This window comes from Macrobrachium nipponense, chromosome 42 (genome assembly GCF_015104395.2).
Source record: "Macrobrachium nipponense isolate FS-2020 chromosome 42, ASM1510439v2, whole genome shotgun sequence".
Lineage (NCBI taxonomy): Eukaryota > Metazoa > Arthropoda > Malacostraca > Decapoda > Palaemonidae > Macrobrachium > Macrobrachium nipponense.
The window spans coordinates 41,935,943-41,954,541 of record NC_061103.1 but is presented as its reverse complement, the minus strand read 5'-3'; the positions used below and the strand labels follow the sequence as shown (position 1 = coordinate 41,954,541).

Genomic DNA, 18,599 nt, shown 5'->3' with positions numbered 1-18,599 from the left:
ATCAACCCAACTATCCCCAAATACAAACCCTTCCCAATCCCCTAGCCTCTTCCACCAACCCCAGCCCTTCCAACAACCCCATCAACATCCAACTGTCCAAATACAACCTTCCCCATTCCCCCGCCTCTTCCACAAGCCCATCCAACTTAATCAACTCCACTGGCAAATCAACCTTCCCCATCCCCAGCCCTCTTCCACAACCCTCAACTTTTCATCAACTCCACTGTCAATAAACTTCCCCTCCCACCCCAAGCCTCCTTCCACAAGCCCACAACTTCATCAACTCCACGGTCAAATACAACTTCCCCACCCAACCTCTTCCACAAGCCCTTCAACTTCATCAACTCCACTGCAAAGACAACTTCCCCACCATCCCCACCGCCTTTCCACAACCCCATAACTTCTCAATTCCACCTGTCAAAATACAACTTCCCCATCCCCAGCCTCTTCCACAAACCCCATCAACTTCATCAACTCCACTGTCAAATACAACTTCCCCATCCCCAGCCTCTTCCACAAGCCCTTCAACTCATCAAACTCCACGTCAAAATACAACTTCCCCCATCCCCCCAGCCTCTTCCACAAGCCCTTCAACTTCATCAACTCCACTGTCAAATACAACTTCCCCATCCCCAGCCTCTTCCACAAGCCCTTCAACTTCATCAACTCCACTGTCAAATACAACTTCCCCATCCCCAGCCTCTTCCACAAGCCCTTCAACTTCATCAACTCCACTGTCAAATACAACTTCCCCATCCCCAGCCTCTTCCACAAGCCCATCAACTTCATCAACCCCTCCCCACTGTCAAATTACAACTTCCCCATCGACAAAACCTCCCCCGTTCCACAAGCCCATTCAATTCATCAAACTCCACTTGCAAATAACAACCGCCCCATCCCATCAAGCCCTTCCTTCCCAACCCCAATCCACTTCAAATCAACTTCCCCACCCCTGTTCAACCCACAAACTTCCCACCAAATCAACCCCACCCCAGCCTCTTCCACAAGCCCTTCAAATTCCTCAACTCCACTGTCAAATACAACTTTCCCCCCAGCCCCAGCCCTCTTTCCACAAGCCCTTCAAACTTCATCAACTCCACTGGCAAATACAACTTCCCCATCACCAGCCTCTTCCCCAACCCCATCAACTTCATCAACTCCACTGTCAAATACAACTTTCCCACCCATTCCCCAAGCCCTCTTCCACAACCTCCAACTTCAAATCAACTTCTCCCACTGTCCGCAAATACAACTTCCCCATCCCAGCCTCTTCCACAGCCGCTTATCAACTTCATCAACTCCCCATGTCAAGAAATACAATTTCCCCCAAATTACCCCAGCCTCTCCACAAGCCCCTTCAACTTCATCAACTCACTGTCCCCCAAATACAACTTCCCCATCCTCCCCAGTTCCTCTTCCACAAGCCCATCAAACTTCAAATCAACTCCACTGGCAAACTCACAACTTTCCCCATCACCAGCCTCTTCCCCACAAAACCATCAACTTCATCACTCCACTGTCAAATACAACTTCCCCATCCCCAGCCTCTTCCACAAGCCCATCAACTTCATCAACTCCACTGTCAAATACAACTTCCCCATCCCCAGCCTCTTCCACAAGCCCATCAACTTCATCAACTCCACTGTCAAATACAACTTCCCCATCCCCAGCCCTCTTCCACAAGTCCCTTCAACTTCATCACTCACTGTCAAATCAAACTTTCCCCATCCCCAGCCTCTTCACAACCAGCCATCACTTTCATCAACTCACTGCAATAACAACTTCCCCAAGTCACCAGCCTCTTCCCCACCCCATCAACTAATCATCAACTCCACTGTCAAATACAACTTCCCCATCCCCAGCCTGGGCTTCCACAATCCATCAACTTCATCAACTCCACTGTCGAAATACACTTCCAACCCCATCCCCCAGCCTCTTTCCACAAGCCCTTTAACTTCATCAACTCCACTGTCAAATACAACTTCCCCATCCCCAGCCTCTTCCACAAGCCCATCAACTTCATCAACTCCACTGTCAAATACAACTTCCCCATCCCCAGCCTCTTCCACAAGCCCATCAACTTCATCAACTCCACTGTCAAATACAACTTCCCCATCGCCAGCCTCTTCCACAAGCCATCAACTTCATTCAACCCAGCTGTCAAATACAACTTCCCCAATCGCCAGCCTCTTCCACAAGCCCATCAACTTCATCAACTCCACTGTCAAATACAACTTCCCCATCGCCAGCCTCTTCCACAAGCCCATCAACTTCATCAACTCCACTGTCAAATACAACTTCCCCATCCCCAGCCTCTTCCACAAGCCCTTCAACTCCACTGTCAAATACAACTTCCCCATCGCCAGCCTCTTCCACAAGCCCATCAACGTCAACCCCACCATCAAATACAACTTCTCCATCAGCATCCTCACCCACAATCGAAACAACAGTACGCACATCGGTGCCCGCAACAGGCACAACATCTACAGCCCTGATGTCGGCAACCATGGTAGAAAATGCAACAACCACGGGTCTGTCTACAACAAATGCGAGTAATATCATACGTGGTAAATACTTTCAAATGTTTTGCCATGTATATGAGCTTTCATTATTACTGTAATTATGAAAACACTTGTGTAGTCTAACAGTAGCACTATCCGCATTTATCTGTAACTGGGAGATTTCATTTTTTCTTTATATAAGTTCTATCATCAATTCTACAATGTTTTTTTATCATTTCATTTTAAAATTTTCTGAAATTAGCAACAGTAAAATAAAACAATATCCATATAAGAACTCATTAAAAATGCATAATATATTAATATATATATATTATATATACTATTATAATATAATATAGTATTATAGAATAGATATATATATATATATATATATTATTATATATATATATATATATATATATATATATCTATATATATATATATATATTTATAACATAAATATATATATATATATATATATATATATATTATATAATATATATATATATAAATATATAGATATATATATATATGGCACCAGTGAAGTAGCAAAGTATATTAGTTGTCATTGGGACTGTAAAAAGGGAACTAGTTCCCTTTTTACAGTCCCAATGACAACTAATATACTTTGGCTACTTCACTGGTGAAGGTAGGTGGCAGGTGACTAAGGTAATCCTTCTATTCAAAATTCTATTTAGTTTATATATTTAATCCACTGTCATCATAATCCAAACCTCCATACATTTTGCAATCCCAGGGTCCCTAAAAAATCTATGGGTACTCCTACTCAAACGTCAGTTTTCTAACCCATGGTCCCCAAAGTGAGTTTGCAAAACAAAATTAACTTGGCTTAAACTTGAGAACGGTACACAAAATGGACCTGCTTGGGCTGGTAATCTACAGGTATTCTAAGCCTATGCTAAGCATCTGTCATCACAGGCTCCACATAGTAAACAAAAATAAATTATATTGGTCTAAACTTCAGGATGGTAAGAAACGCTCAGGGTGGGATGACAGCCTGCCTCTCTCTGTTACCAATGCTTCTTCTGTACTCTCATCCTCCTCTTTGGATTTCATTCACTGAATTTCACACTGTGTACTCATTTACAGGTTTAAAACTTTTACAGGGAGCAACTCACTCTACTATATGCTTTACTGAATACTTCTGTTTCACTGACAGTGATGGAGAAGCCACCTGAGCTACATTGGATATTTTGTCACTAATGCCTGACAGATGTTCATGGTTACCCTAAGCAATAGCTCAGTACTTTCTATTTCTAGCATTCTTATTTCTGAAACTTTCCTCTATATATATACATACTACATATCTTACATTTCTTTCAGGTTGTCATCTAAATGAAACTCTGTATCCAGAGGAAACTGTAATGGCTTCTGAGGATCCAGGTAACTGTTCGGTGTGCATTGCAGGCAGCTGGACGTCTGGTAAGTAAAACTCTTGTCATTAACATTCTGGAAATCAGCCACACAATGCAACCCCGATTGGGAGAAACTAGCGTGCAAGATCCCAACCCATACCAGTGCGGCTCCTTCCTCCAGCCACATGTAACAATAAATCAAAAACATACAAACTTGGCCAGTAAAAGCCATTACAGAATTGCATCAAAAGTTAATTATGCCAGTTCACTCGATCTGAGTTCGAAGTTGAGTACTCCTGGGTACAGAAATTCATGCCAGTCTGATAGTTTTATTTCTATTATTATATTATATTAACGTTATATTATCTTACATTATATTAAATCATACGAGTATATACATTATATATATGTATGTATGTATATATACATATATAATATGTATTATGTATGAGGGGTTTTCAGAAAAACTGTAAACTTTAACATGATCTATTTCACTTACTTCATATTGTTTTATTTTAATTTTATACTTTTATCATTTATGATTATTTCTCACATACATTTATTTTTTCTTAAAATTTCTCTAGTTAAAGGATGCGCCTACAATAACACGTGCTATAATTACCTGCAAACCAGAGACAACGGCGATAACTGTACCAGATTGGGATGGACGCCTACTGGTGAGTATCTCTCGTTCATCCAGTTTTGAAATTTCCAGCAACTTTCTCAGTAAATCTCTCCTCTTCGGAATTCTATACCATTTCAGAGGTCATGACTGTATTCGTGGAACTCGCAGAATAATCTTCTCGAGCAGGTAGACTATCCCGGTTTTTGATCAGCATAAACTCCACACCCACTCACACGTCTGGACAATATCATCTTTTTAAGCATAGAGTCATTATAAGAAGATAACAAGAACCTTCGTAATGTTTTCTTCCTTACAATGCAAACATTGCCTCCTGAAACTTGTAGTAGTAATGGACGAGCGTCTTGAGATTTTCAGTTCGATGGGACTGACGTTTAATTTTTGAGCTCAGGATCTTTTCATATCGATGAAATCATCTTCAAAATTAACAATTTTTAAGAATCTACAAATTTGATTTATATAGATGACTGAAGGTCAGTATGCCCACTTTGCTCCTTCAATATTTTGTGTGTGGATGAAAACTTTGTTTACATCTTCATTCTTTTATGACTAGAACATTGTTCAGGTCCAAAAATCTGAAATAAAACCTCTACAAGGGACACTGGAACCATACAGTTTCTGACTGCAGTCAGAAGCTAAAAAAAACATTTTGAAAATGCCCCATTACTCTTCTTGCCGGATAGTAAAGTGAGTTATACTGCTTCAATAGAGCCAGATGACGTTTATATTTGGTAGACTCAATACAGGTGAAAGAAATTAGTCACCAAAGTCTTGGGTCAAAAAGAAGCCAAGAAGAAAGGAAGCAATATACATGCATAATACTTGTCCCTCTTCCGTTACCTCAATCTGTGTATATAAAACATAAAAGGATGCTTTAAAAAAAAGAGAGAGATTTAAAATGAGCCAGTCTTCATAAAAGATGATTGCATTATCCAGACATGGGTCTAAGTGGAATTAATTTCCGTCAGCTAACATTTAAAAACTTACAAACACCATCAGCGGAATAAAAATATCATTAGTTGAATGGTAAGCGTCATCTAGTGATTAATTCTGTAAATTAAAAACACATTTCTATTAATGAAATTTAACACAAGGTATAGTACTAAAAATTTAAACTACAAATTAATTTTTTTTAAGTTTAACTACAGCTCTAATCAAACCTACTTCAGCTCCAACCACAACAGCTCCGGAATCAACAACAAAACTAACAACAATTCTGCCTCCAACCAAAACAAGAAATACATCTAGAGCAACACCTCCATCACAACCTTTAAATCCAACAATCCCATCTTCCACCACACCATCTCCAACATCAAGTGTGACATCTCCATCACCACCAGCAAATGCAACAATCCATTCTTCCACCACACAAACTCCAGCGACAAGTTCAACACCTCTATCACCACCAGCAAATGCAAAAATCCCATCTTCCACCACACAAACTTCAACATCAAGTGTGAAACATTCATCACCACCAGTAAATGCAACAATCCCATCTTCCACCACACCAACTTCAACATCAAGTGTGATACCTTCATCACCACCAGTAAATGCAACAATCCCATCTTCCACAACACCAACTTCAACATCTAGCGTGACACCCTCCATCACACCAGCAAACGCAAACAAATCCCATTCTCCACCGACTAGCATGACACCTCCATCACAGACAACAAATGCAACAATCCCAATCATTCCACCACACCAACTCAAACATCTACCTTGACACATCAAATCAAACCAACCCAGCCAAACAACCAAATTCCCATCACCCCACCACCTTCATCAAGCGGACACCTTCCAATCCACACCAGCCATGCAACCAACCCAATTCCCTTTCCACCACACCAACTTCCAAAATCAACCCATGACACATCCATCCACCACGGCAAATGCAACATCCATCTTCCACCACACCCCAACTTCAACATTCACTGTGACACCTCCATCACCACCAGCCAAATCGCAACAAATCCCCAATCTTCCACACACCCACTTCAACATCTACTGCTGACACCTCCATCACCACCAGCAACATGCAACAATCCATCTTCCACCCACACAACTCAACATTCTTACTGTGACACCTCTATCAACCACCAGCAAATGCAACAATCCCATCTTCCACCAAACCCATCAACATCTACTGTGACCCTCCATTTCACCACCAGCAAATGCACAATCCCATCTTTCCACCACACCCACTTCAACATCTAGCGTGACACCTCCATCACCACCAGCCAAATGCAACAATCCCATCTTCCCACCACCCACTTCAACATTCGAGCGTGACACCTCCATCACCACCAGCAAATGCAACAATCCCATCTTCCACCACACCCACTTCAACATCTACTGTGACACCTCCATCACCACCAGCAAATGCAACAATCCCATCTTCCACCACACCCAAACTTCAAACACTACCATTGGCAACCTCCATCACCACCACAAATTGCACAATCCCTCTTCCACCACACCAACTTCAACATCTTAGCCGTGACCACCTCCAATTCAACCACCAGCCAAATACCAACAAATCCCAATCCCTTCCACCACCACACCCAACTTCAACATCTACCGGTGACACCTCAATCCACCAGCACAAATGCAACAATCCCATCTTCCCACCACACCCAACTTCAACTCTACCGTGACACTCCTTCACCACCAGCAAAATTGCAACAATCTATCATCCACCACCACCGGCCCAACTTCAACACTAACGTGAAACCTCCATCCACCAAAGCCAACAAATTAACAACAATCCCATCCCTTTCCAACTAACCAACCAACTTCCAACCCAATTCTAGCGTGACAACTCCAATCACCACCCAGCAAATGGCCAACAAAATCCCATCTTCCAACCAAAACCAACTTCAACATCTACCGTGACACCTCCAACACCAACAACAAATGCAAACAATCCCACTTCCACCACACAAACTTCAACATGACCGTGACACCTCCATCAACCACCACAAAGCAACAATCCCAATCTCCACCACACCAACTTCAACTCTAGGCCGTACAACCAATCCCATTCCACCACCACCAAATTCACATCCCAAATCCTTCCAACCAAAACCACTTCCAACAAATCTACCGTGACCCTCCAAATCCCCACCCACCTTCAATCAACCAGCCCCAAAACAAATGGCAAAAACAATCATTTCCACCCACACAAACTTCAACATCTAGCGTGACACCTCCATCACCACCAGCAAATGCAACAATCCCATCTTCCACCACACCAACTTCAACATCTAGCGTGACACCTCCATCACCAGCAACAAATGCAACAATCCCATCTTCCACTACACAAACTTCAACATCTAGCGTGACACCTCCATCACCAGCAACAAATGCAACAATCCCATCTTCCACACACCAACTTCAACATCTAGCGTGACACCTCCATCACCACCAGCAAATGCAACAATCCCATCTTCCACCACACCAACTTCAACATCTAGCGTGACACCTCCATCACCACCAGCAAATGCAACAATCCCATCTTCCACCACACCAACTTCAACATCTAGCGACACCTCCATCACCACCAGCAAATGCAACAATCCCATCTTCCACCACACCAACTTCAACATCTAGCGTGACACCTCCATCACCACCAGCAAATGCAACAATCCCATCTTCCACCACACCAACTTCAACATCTACCATGACACCTCCATCACCACCAGCAAATGCAACAATCCCATCTTCCACTACACCAACTTCAACATCTAGCGTGACACCTCCATCACCAGCAACAAATGCAACAATCCCATCTTCCACCACACCAACTTCAACATCTAGTGTGACACCTCCATCACCACCAGCAAATGCAACAATCCCATCTTCCACTACACCAACTTCAAACATCAACTGTGACACTCATCTACCACATGCAAATGCAACAAAATCCCATCTTCCACCCACACCAACTTCAAACATTCTACCGTGACACCTCCATCACCACCAGCAAATGCAACAATCCCATCTTCCACCACACCACGTCAACATTCTCTGGCGTGACCCACTCCACTCACACCACCAGCAAATGCAACAATCCCATCTTCCACCACACCAACTTCAACATCTAGCGTGACACCTCCATCACCACCAGCAAATGCAACAATCCCATCTTCCACCACACCAACTTCAACGCTGCGTGACAACCTCCTATCAACTACCAGCATGCAACAATCCCATCTTCCACCACACCAACTTCAACATCTGGCGTGGACAACCTCTATCACTAACAGCAAATGCAACAATCCCCATCTTCCACCACACCAACTTCAAACCATCTGGACGTGGAAACCTCTATCAATACCAGCAAATGCAACAATTCCCAATCCCTTCCACCACACCAACTTCAAACATCTGGCGTCGACATCCTCCATCACCACCCAGCAAATGCAACAATCCCATCTTACACCCCCACCAACCAACTTCCAACATTTACTGCGTGACACCATCCATCACCCCAACCAGCAAATGCAACAATCCCATCTTCACAACACCCCAACTTCCAACCAACCTAACAGTTGACAACCTCCATCACCACCAGCAAATGAAAAAATCCATCTGGCAACAACACCAACTCAACATCTACCGTGGAAACCCTCCATTCACCAACCAGCAAAGGCAACAGAATCCCATCTTCCACAACAACCAACTTCAACATCCTACCGTGACAACCTCCATCACCACCAGCAAAATTGCAACAATACCCATCTTCCAACCACCAACTTCAACCAATCTTAGCGTGAACACCTCCAATCACCACCAGCAAATGCAACAATCCCATCTTCCACCACACCAACTTCAAACATCTAGCCGTGAACTCCATCACCCACCAGCAAATGCAACAATCCCATCTTCCACTAACACCAACTTCAACATCTAGCGTGACACCCTCCAATCACCAACCAGCCAAATGCAAACAATCCCATCTTCCACCTACACCAACTTCAACACTTAGCCATTTGACCACCGTGACCAACCTCCCCACATTGTCTTACCAAACCAAGCAAAAAATTGAACAAAAAAAAAAAACCAATCCCATTTTTTTTCTTCCACCACAAACTTCAAATCATTCCACCCTCCATTCACCACACCTCAACCATCACCACCAGCCAAAACCAAACATGCAAACAATCCCCATGCTTCCACTACACAAACTCAACATCATCCATGAAAGGACACTCATCCAACAAACCAGCAAAATAATGCAAACACTCCCATCAATTCCACACCCACCTGGAACAAACATTCTAGAACTTTTTAACGCGTGACACCTCCATCCCCAACCAGCAAAGCAAACAATCCATCTCCACCACACAAACTTCAACATCTAGCGGTCGTGACACCCTCCAAATCACCACCAGCAAATGCAAACAATCCCATTCTCCACTACCACCAAAACTTCAAACCACCAGCCACAAATACCAAAACCAATCCCGACAAATCCCTTCAACTTCACAAACTTCAACATCTAGCGTGACACCTCCATCACCACCAGCTGCAAACTCCATCAATCTCTTTCCAACCCCCCCATCTATAACAGCCACCCCCCACCCACCAAAAACTTGTCAACAAATCTAAAGGTTATAGTGTGTGACAACTCATTCCATTCACCACCAGCAAAAAATGCTAAAACAATCCCATCTTCCACCACACCCAACTTCAACATTTTAGTTTGTGAACACCTCATCACCAACCAGCAAATGCAACAAATCCCCTCTTCCACTACACAAATTCAACATTCTAGGTGACACCTCCATCACCACAGCAATGCAACAATCTTCCACTACACAAAACTTCAACATCTAGACGTGGACACCCTCCCATCACCACAGCAAATGCAATAATCCCCTCTTCCACTACACAAACTTCAACATCTAGTGTGACACCTCCATCAGCACCAGCAAATGCAACAATCCCCTCTTCCACTACACAAACTTCAACATCTAGTGTGACACCTCCATCACCACCAGCAAATGCAACAATCCCCTCTTCCACTACACAAACTTCAAAACTAGTGTGGACACCTCCATCAACCACCAGCAAATGGCAACAATCTTTATTCCACTACACAAATTCAAACCCATTGGGTGACACCCCTCACCACCAGCAAATCAACAATCCCATCATACCACCAAACTTCAAACAAATCTTCACATATAGCATGAACTACCTCCATCACCACCAGCAAATGCCAACCATAATCCCATCTTCCACCTACCAACAAACCAACTTCAACATCTAAGTTGTGAACAACTCCATCACCAACCAGCCCAAATGCAACAAATCCCCTCTCACCTATCACCAAACTTCAACATCTAGCAAAATGACAACCTCCAATCAACCCAACCAGCAAATTGCCAACCAATCCCATCTTCCAAACCACACCAACTTCAACATCTAGTGTGAAACCTCCATGCAACCAACCAGCAATGCAACCAAATCCCAATCGCCAAACCTACAACCAAACTTCCCAACAATCTGGCGTGACCACCTCCATCAACCCACCAAAGCAAAATTGCCAAAACAATCCATCTTCCCCACACAACCCAAATTCAACAGCTTGCGTGACACCTTCCCATCACCACCAGCCAAATGCAACAACCCAACTTCAACCACACCAACTTTCAACAATCCTAGCGTGACACCTTCTCACCACCAACAAATGCCAACAATTTCCCAAATTCTTCCAGCCCATCACCAACTTTCAAACCATCTACCCGTGACCACCGCAATAACCAACCAGCAAATGCAAAATTTCCATCTTCCACCTACACCAACTTCCAAGCATCTAGCCCCATGACAACCTTCATCACCACCAGCAAAATGCAAACAATCCCATCTTCCACAAACACAACTTCAACAATCCCCTAGTGTGACAAACCTCCATCACCCCAACCCAAAATTGCCAACAATCCCCTCCTTCCACTACGACAAACTTCCAACATCTACGTGAACCACCTCCAATCACCACCAGCAAAATAGCAACAATCCCCATCTTTCCACTACAAACAAACTTCAACATCTAAAGCCGTGACCAAACCTTCCATCACCAAACCAGCAAATGCCATCCCATCCTTTCCACCTACACAAACCTTCAACCATCCTAACCGTGACAACCTCCCAAATCACCAAACCAGCAAAATGCAAACAATCCCATCTTCCACTACAACCAACTTCAACAATTACTTAGCGTTGAACACCACCATCACCACCAGCAAATGCCAACAAGCCCATCTTCCAACTAGCACCAACTTCAACATCTAAGCGTGACACCAACCCAATCACCAACCAGCAAAATTGCCAACAATCCATCTTCCACTACAACAAACTTCAAACATCGAAGCGTGAACACCTCCAATCACCACCAGCAAATGCAACAAATGCCCCTCTTCCACTACCACCAAAACCTTCAAATCATCTACCGCTGAACACCTACCCATCACCACCCAAAGCAAAAATGCCAGAACAATCCCCATCTTCCACTACCAAACCAACTTCAACATCTAGCGTGACACCTCCATCACCAACCAACCAAATGCAACAATCCCCTTTCGCCAAACTACAACAAAACTTCCAACATCTAGCGTTGACCACCTCCATCACCAGCAACAAAATTGCAACAATCCCATCTTTTCCACTACACCAACTTCAACACTAGCCGTGAACCTCCATTCACCAACCAGGCGAAATGCAACAATCCCTATCCTTCCACCACACCCAACTTCAAACAATCTACCGTGTCACCACCCATCACCACCAGCAAATGCAAACAATCCCATATCCATCCACACCCAACTTCACCCATCCCTATGGTGAAACTCCATCCCACCACCACAAATTGCAACCAATCCCCATCCATCTTTCTATCACTACCACTAAAATTCTTATTTCAACCATCCTAGCAAATGCAACAATCCCATCTTCCAGCCTACACCAAATTCAACCATCCTAGCGTGACAACCTCCATCACCAACCCAGCAAATTTGCAACCCAATCCCATTTCCACCAACACCAACCTTCCAACATTCTTACTGTGGGACATCCTCCATCAACCAACCATGCAAGAAATGCAACAATCCCATCTTCCAACCACATCCCATAACTTCAAACATTCTAAGAGTTGACACCTCCATCACCATCCAGTCCAAATTGCAACAAATTCCCTTATCTTCCACCCATCACCAGAACCTTTCTAACATCTTAGTGTGACAACCTCCATCACCAGCAACAAAACTGCAACAAATCTCCCATTCCTTCCACTATAATCAACCATTTAAACATCTAACCGTGAACCACCTTCATCACCACCAGCAAATAAACAAAATCCATCACTCTTCCACCCCACACCCAACTTTTCAAACATCTCAGTAGTTGTTATCTTCATTCACCACCCAGCAAATGCAACAATTCCCCATCTGATTTCCACCTACAACCAACTTTCAACATCAAGTGTGACATCTTCCATCTCCACCAGAACCCAAATTCAACCATCTTACCGTGGGACACCTCCATCACCACCAAAGCCCAAAATTACAACCAACAATCCCATTTTCGCCACCCACCACCAACTGTTCAACAAATCCACCGGTGGGACACCTCCATCACCACCAGCAAATGCAACAATTCCCATCTTCCACCAACCAAACCAACTTCAAACATTAAGTGTGGACCACCTCCAATCACCACCAGGCAAAGGCAACAATCCCCATTACACCAACCCCACAAACTTCAAAAATTCTAGGTGACAAACCTTCCATTTCGACCACCAGCAAATGCAAAACAAATCCCAACATTCCATCCCAAAACCCCAACCCCACCCACACACAAATCAAACACCAGCCCCAGCAAATGCAACAAATCCCATCTGTCTAACCCACATACACCAAAACTTCATCTAGTTGTGTCTTCCTTTTTTTCCTTTTTCCTCCTCTCTTTTGTGAGCGACCACCTCATCAACCCACCAGGGGGCAAAAGCAAATGCCAACGAAATTCCTTCCATTTTTCCAAAAAACCAAAAAAAACATAAATCAATCCATAAAACAAAAAAACCAAAAAAAAATTAAAACACCGAACAAAAAAAAAAAATAATCCAAAAAAGCTAAAAAACTTAAAAAAAAAAAAAAAGTTTAAACAAAAAAAAAAAAAAACATATTATAAAAAAAAAACCAAAGAAAAACAAATTTCTTTCCACCCACAAACAAAACTCAACATTCTAGGTGGACCCACTCCATCAACAACCAGCAAATATGCCAACAAATCCCAATCTTCCACCACACAAACTTTCAAATCTAGCGTGACACTCATCCACCACAAAGAACAAATGCAACAAATCATCATCCAAACCTCCTCAAAAACACCATCCCCACCACCAAAGGCAAATATGCAACCAATTCCCAAATTATTCTTCCACTTCACAAACTTCAAACAATTCTAGTGGGTGAACAACCTTCCATATTTTTCCTTTACCCACCAGCAAAAGAAATTACAACAAATTCATGCCTTTTCCCCCTTCTTTACTCTCCCCATTTTTTCCTTCCCTTCCTTCCTTGCCTCTAAATCCACCCTTTCCTTTTCCCACACACCCAACTTCAACATCTAGTGTACCTTTTGTGAACCCACTTCCCAATCAACCACTAGCAAAAAATGAAACAACAATCCCATCTTCCCACCACACCAACTTAAAATTTAGTGTGACCTTCAAATCAACCAACAGCATGCCAAACAAATCCCCTCCCCTCTTCCACCACACCAAACTTCAAACATCTAGCGTGACAAAACAACCTCCATTCCAACCACACCAATGCAAACCCATGTCCTTCCTTCCCCGCCTTCCCCTTCTTCCATACAAAACAAACTTCACATCTAAGGTGTTCACACCTTCCATCAAACCAAAACCAGCCAGCCAAATAATCCCTCCTTCCATACAACCAAACTTCAACATCTAGTGTGACACCTCCATCACCACCAGCAAAATGCCACAATCAAATCTCCCACTTTTTACACACAAACTTAACATCTAGGCGTGACACCTCCATCCACAAAGCAAAATGCAAACAATCCCCTCTTCCCAATACACAAAACTTCAACATCTAGCGTGACACCTCCAATCACCACAGCAAATGCAACAATCCCCTCTTCCACTACACAACTTCAACATCTAGGCGTGGACACCACCATACACCAGCAAATGGCAACAAATCCCTCTTCTACCCTAAACACACTCAACCATCCTAGTGTGACACCTCCATCAACCACCAGCAAATTCAACAATCCCATCTTTCCAAACCAACAACACTCCACATTCTAGCAAAGGAACACCTCCAAATCAACCCACCAGCAAAATGCCAAACAAAGCAAATCCCTCCACCAACACCACCCATTTCAACATACTAGTGTTTCTCACCTTACTTAAAAGTGTTGGACACTCAATCCCACCACCCCAGCAAATGCCAAACCAACCCTCTTTTTTTTCCACTAACACAAAACTCAACATCCTAGCAAAATGACACCTCCATCCAAACCAACAGCCACAATGCAACCAATCCCATCTTCCACCACACCAACTTAAACATCTAGTGACAAACCTCCTCAACCACCCAGCAAATGCAACAATCCCATCTTTTCCACTACACCAACGTCAACATATAGTGTGACAACCTCCAATCCACCCAGCAAAATGGCAACAATCCCCTCTTCCACCACACCAAACCTCAAAAAATACCAGCACCATTGCCAACAAATCCCAACTTCCCACTTACCAACCAAATTCAAATCTAGCGTGACACCTCCCAACACCTCAAACCAAGAAATCCCAAAATCCCTTTCCACCACCCAACCAACAACATCTTACGTGACACCCCATCAACCACCAGCAAAAATGCAACAATCCCATCTTTCCACCACCCAACTTCAACAAATCTAGCGTTCACCCACCATCACCACCAGCCAAAGCAAACATCCCTCTTCCACCACACCAACTTCAATCTAGCGTGACACCTCATCACCACCAACAAATGCAACAATCCCATTTCCTTACCAAACCAACTTTAAACATCTTAAACGTGACCCTTCATCACCACAGCAAATGCAAACAATCCCCATCTTCCACCACCACCAACTTTCAACATCTTAGCGTGACATCATCACCACCCAGCAAAATGCAACAATCCCCTCTTCCACCACACAACTTCATCAAGCGTGACACCTCCATTCACCACCAGCAAAGCAACAATCCCCTCTCCACCACACACTTCAAAACATCAGCGTGACACCTCCATCACCACCAGACAATGCAATCCCATCTTCCACACACCAACTTCAACATAAAGCGTGAACCTCATCACCACCACAAAGAAACAATCCCATCTTTCCACCACACCAAAACTTCAACATCAAGGGTGACCACCTCCATCACCACCAGCAAAGCAACAAATCCCATCTTCCACACACCAAATCAAACATCTACCGTGCACCCCAGCACCACAGCAAAATAACCAAACAATCCCATTCCACCACACCAACTTCAACATCTAACCGGGAACACCACCAGCACCACCAGCAAAGCCAAACAATCCCATTCTTCCAACCACACCAAACTTCAACATCGCGTGACACTCCTCACCAACCAAGCAAAGCAACATCCCCTTTTCCTTCCACAACCAAATTCAACAATATACCGTGACACCACCCTCCACCCCCAGCAAATAACAACAATTCCCATTTTTTTCCAATACACCAAACTTCAACATCTTAGCGTGGCACCGCCCAGCACCACCAGCAAATGCAAAATCCCCCTCTTCCACCACACCAAAACTCAACATCCACGTGACACCTCCATCACCACCAGCAAATGCAACAATCCCATTTTCCACCACACCAACTTCAACATCAGCGTAACACCTCCACACCACCAGCAAATGCCCCAACAACCCATCTTTCCACCACACCAACTTCAACATCAAGCGTAAACCTCCATCACCAACAGGAAATGCCACAATCCCATTCCTTCCCCCACACCCAACTTCAAAACATTCAGGTGAACACTCCAACACCACCAGCAAAAGCAACAATCCATTTTCCCACAACACCAAACTTCAACATCTCTGTGACACCTCCATCACCACCAGCAAATGCAACAACCCATCCTCCACCCCACACCTTCAACATCTAGATTGGACACCTCATCACCAACAGAAAAAGCAAAACAATTCCCTCTTCCATACACAAACTTCAAAATTCTAGCGTGACACCTCATCCACCACAGCAATGCAACAATCCCAATCTTCCACCAACACCAAACTTCAACATCTACGGTGAACACCTCCATCACCAGCAAATGCCAAACAAATCCATCTTCCCACCACAACTTCAAATCTAGGTGACACTCCATCACCAACCGGCAAAGCAACAAATCCAATCTTCCCACCACACCAATCAACATCAGCGTGAACCAACCAATCCACCACCAGCAAATGCCAACCAATCCCATCTTCCACTACACCAACTTCAACACAGCCGTGACACCACCAAATCAACCAACCCAGCATGCAACAATCAATGTACACCCCTTACACCAACAAACAACAACCCATCTTACCACACAAACTCCATCTACCACCAGAAAATGCAACAATCCAATCTTCCACCACACCAACGCAACATCCTAGAGCTGACACCTCCATCACCAAAAAAAAAAACCCCAGGGGTTCCAACTGCCAACCATCCAATCTTCCACCACCAACCAACTTTCAACCATCTAGTGGTGACCACTCCATCACCACCAAAGCAAATTGCAACAATCCCATCAGCCGACCACACCACCATCACCACCAGCAAATTGCAACAATTCCCCATCTTCCACTACACCAAACATTCAACACTCTTAGCGTGACACCACATCACCACCAGCAAATGCAAACAATCCCATCTTCCAACCACACCCAACTTCTAATCATCTAGCTGTTTGATCACCTCCATCACCACCAGGCAAATGCAACAATTCCCATCTTCCACCACACCAACTTCAACATCTAGCGTGACACCTCCATCACCACCAGCAAATGCAAACCAATCTTCCACACCCATCCAACATTCCAATCCCGATGTGACCAACTTCCAATCCCGCAAAATGCAAACAATCCCATCTTCCTACTATATCAAATTTAACATCAACGTGACACCGTCCAGCACCACCACAAATTACAAAACAATCTCCCATCATTCACCACACCACCACTTTCAACCATCCTAGTGTGTTATCTTCAAATCACCACCAGCAAATGCAACTCCATCTTCCACCTACACCCAAACTTCAACATCCTAGCGTGCATCACCATCCTCCCACCAGCAGAAATGCAAGCAATCCCAGCTTTTTCCACCCACACCCTTCAACATCTAACTGTGACACCCCCTCCATTCCACCACCAGCAAATGCAACCAATCCCATCTTCCACTTCCACCTACCAACTTCCAACATTCAAGCGTGAATCTCCATCACCACCAGCAGAATTGCACAATCCCATCCTTCCACACCACCAACTTAATCCAACCAGCAAAGTGTGCAACCTCCAATCACCACCAGCCAAAGCAACAATCCATTCCACCACCACCACCAAATTCAACATTCTAGCGTACACCTCCATTTCACCCACCAGCAATACAACCAATCCCATTTTCCACCAACACCAACTTCACAAATCTACGGGACACCAATCCAATCACCACCACCCAAATGCACAAATTCCCACTTCCACACACCAACTTCAAAACATTAAGATGTAATCTCATCACCCCAGGCAAAATGCAACAATTCCCATTCCACCACACCAATTTCACAATTTACCGTGGACCACCTCCAAATCACCAACCAGCAATACAACCCAATCCATTTTCAAAACCACCAACCAACTTCAACATCGTACCGCGGACACCTTCCATCACCACCAGCAAATGCAACGCAATCCCATCTTTCCACCACGCCAACTTTCCAAATCTTACCGTGAACAACCTCCCTCGACCACCAGCAAATAGCAACATATCCCATAT

The 18,599-nt window shown here is 44.0% G+C and overlaps 1 protein-coding gene across 1 annotated transcript in view; it reads left to right on the top strand.

Annotated features, from left to right (window-relative positions):
* Positions 1-18,599, top strand: part of LOC135213345 (mucin-2-like) — a 38,766-nt gene that overhangs the window by 7,909 nt on the left and 12,258 nt on the right. Inside the window, exons 2-3 of the mRNA XM_064247323.1 lie at positions 3,846-3,944; positions 4,462-4,554. Of these exons, the coding sequence (XP_064103393.1) occupies positions 3,887-3,944; positions 4,462-4,554 (151 nt within the window). The 5' untranslated portion in view covers positions 3,846-3,886. The remainder of the gene's footprint in view (positions 1-3,845; positions 3,945-4,461; positions 4,555-18,599) is intronic.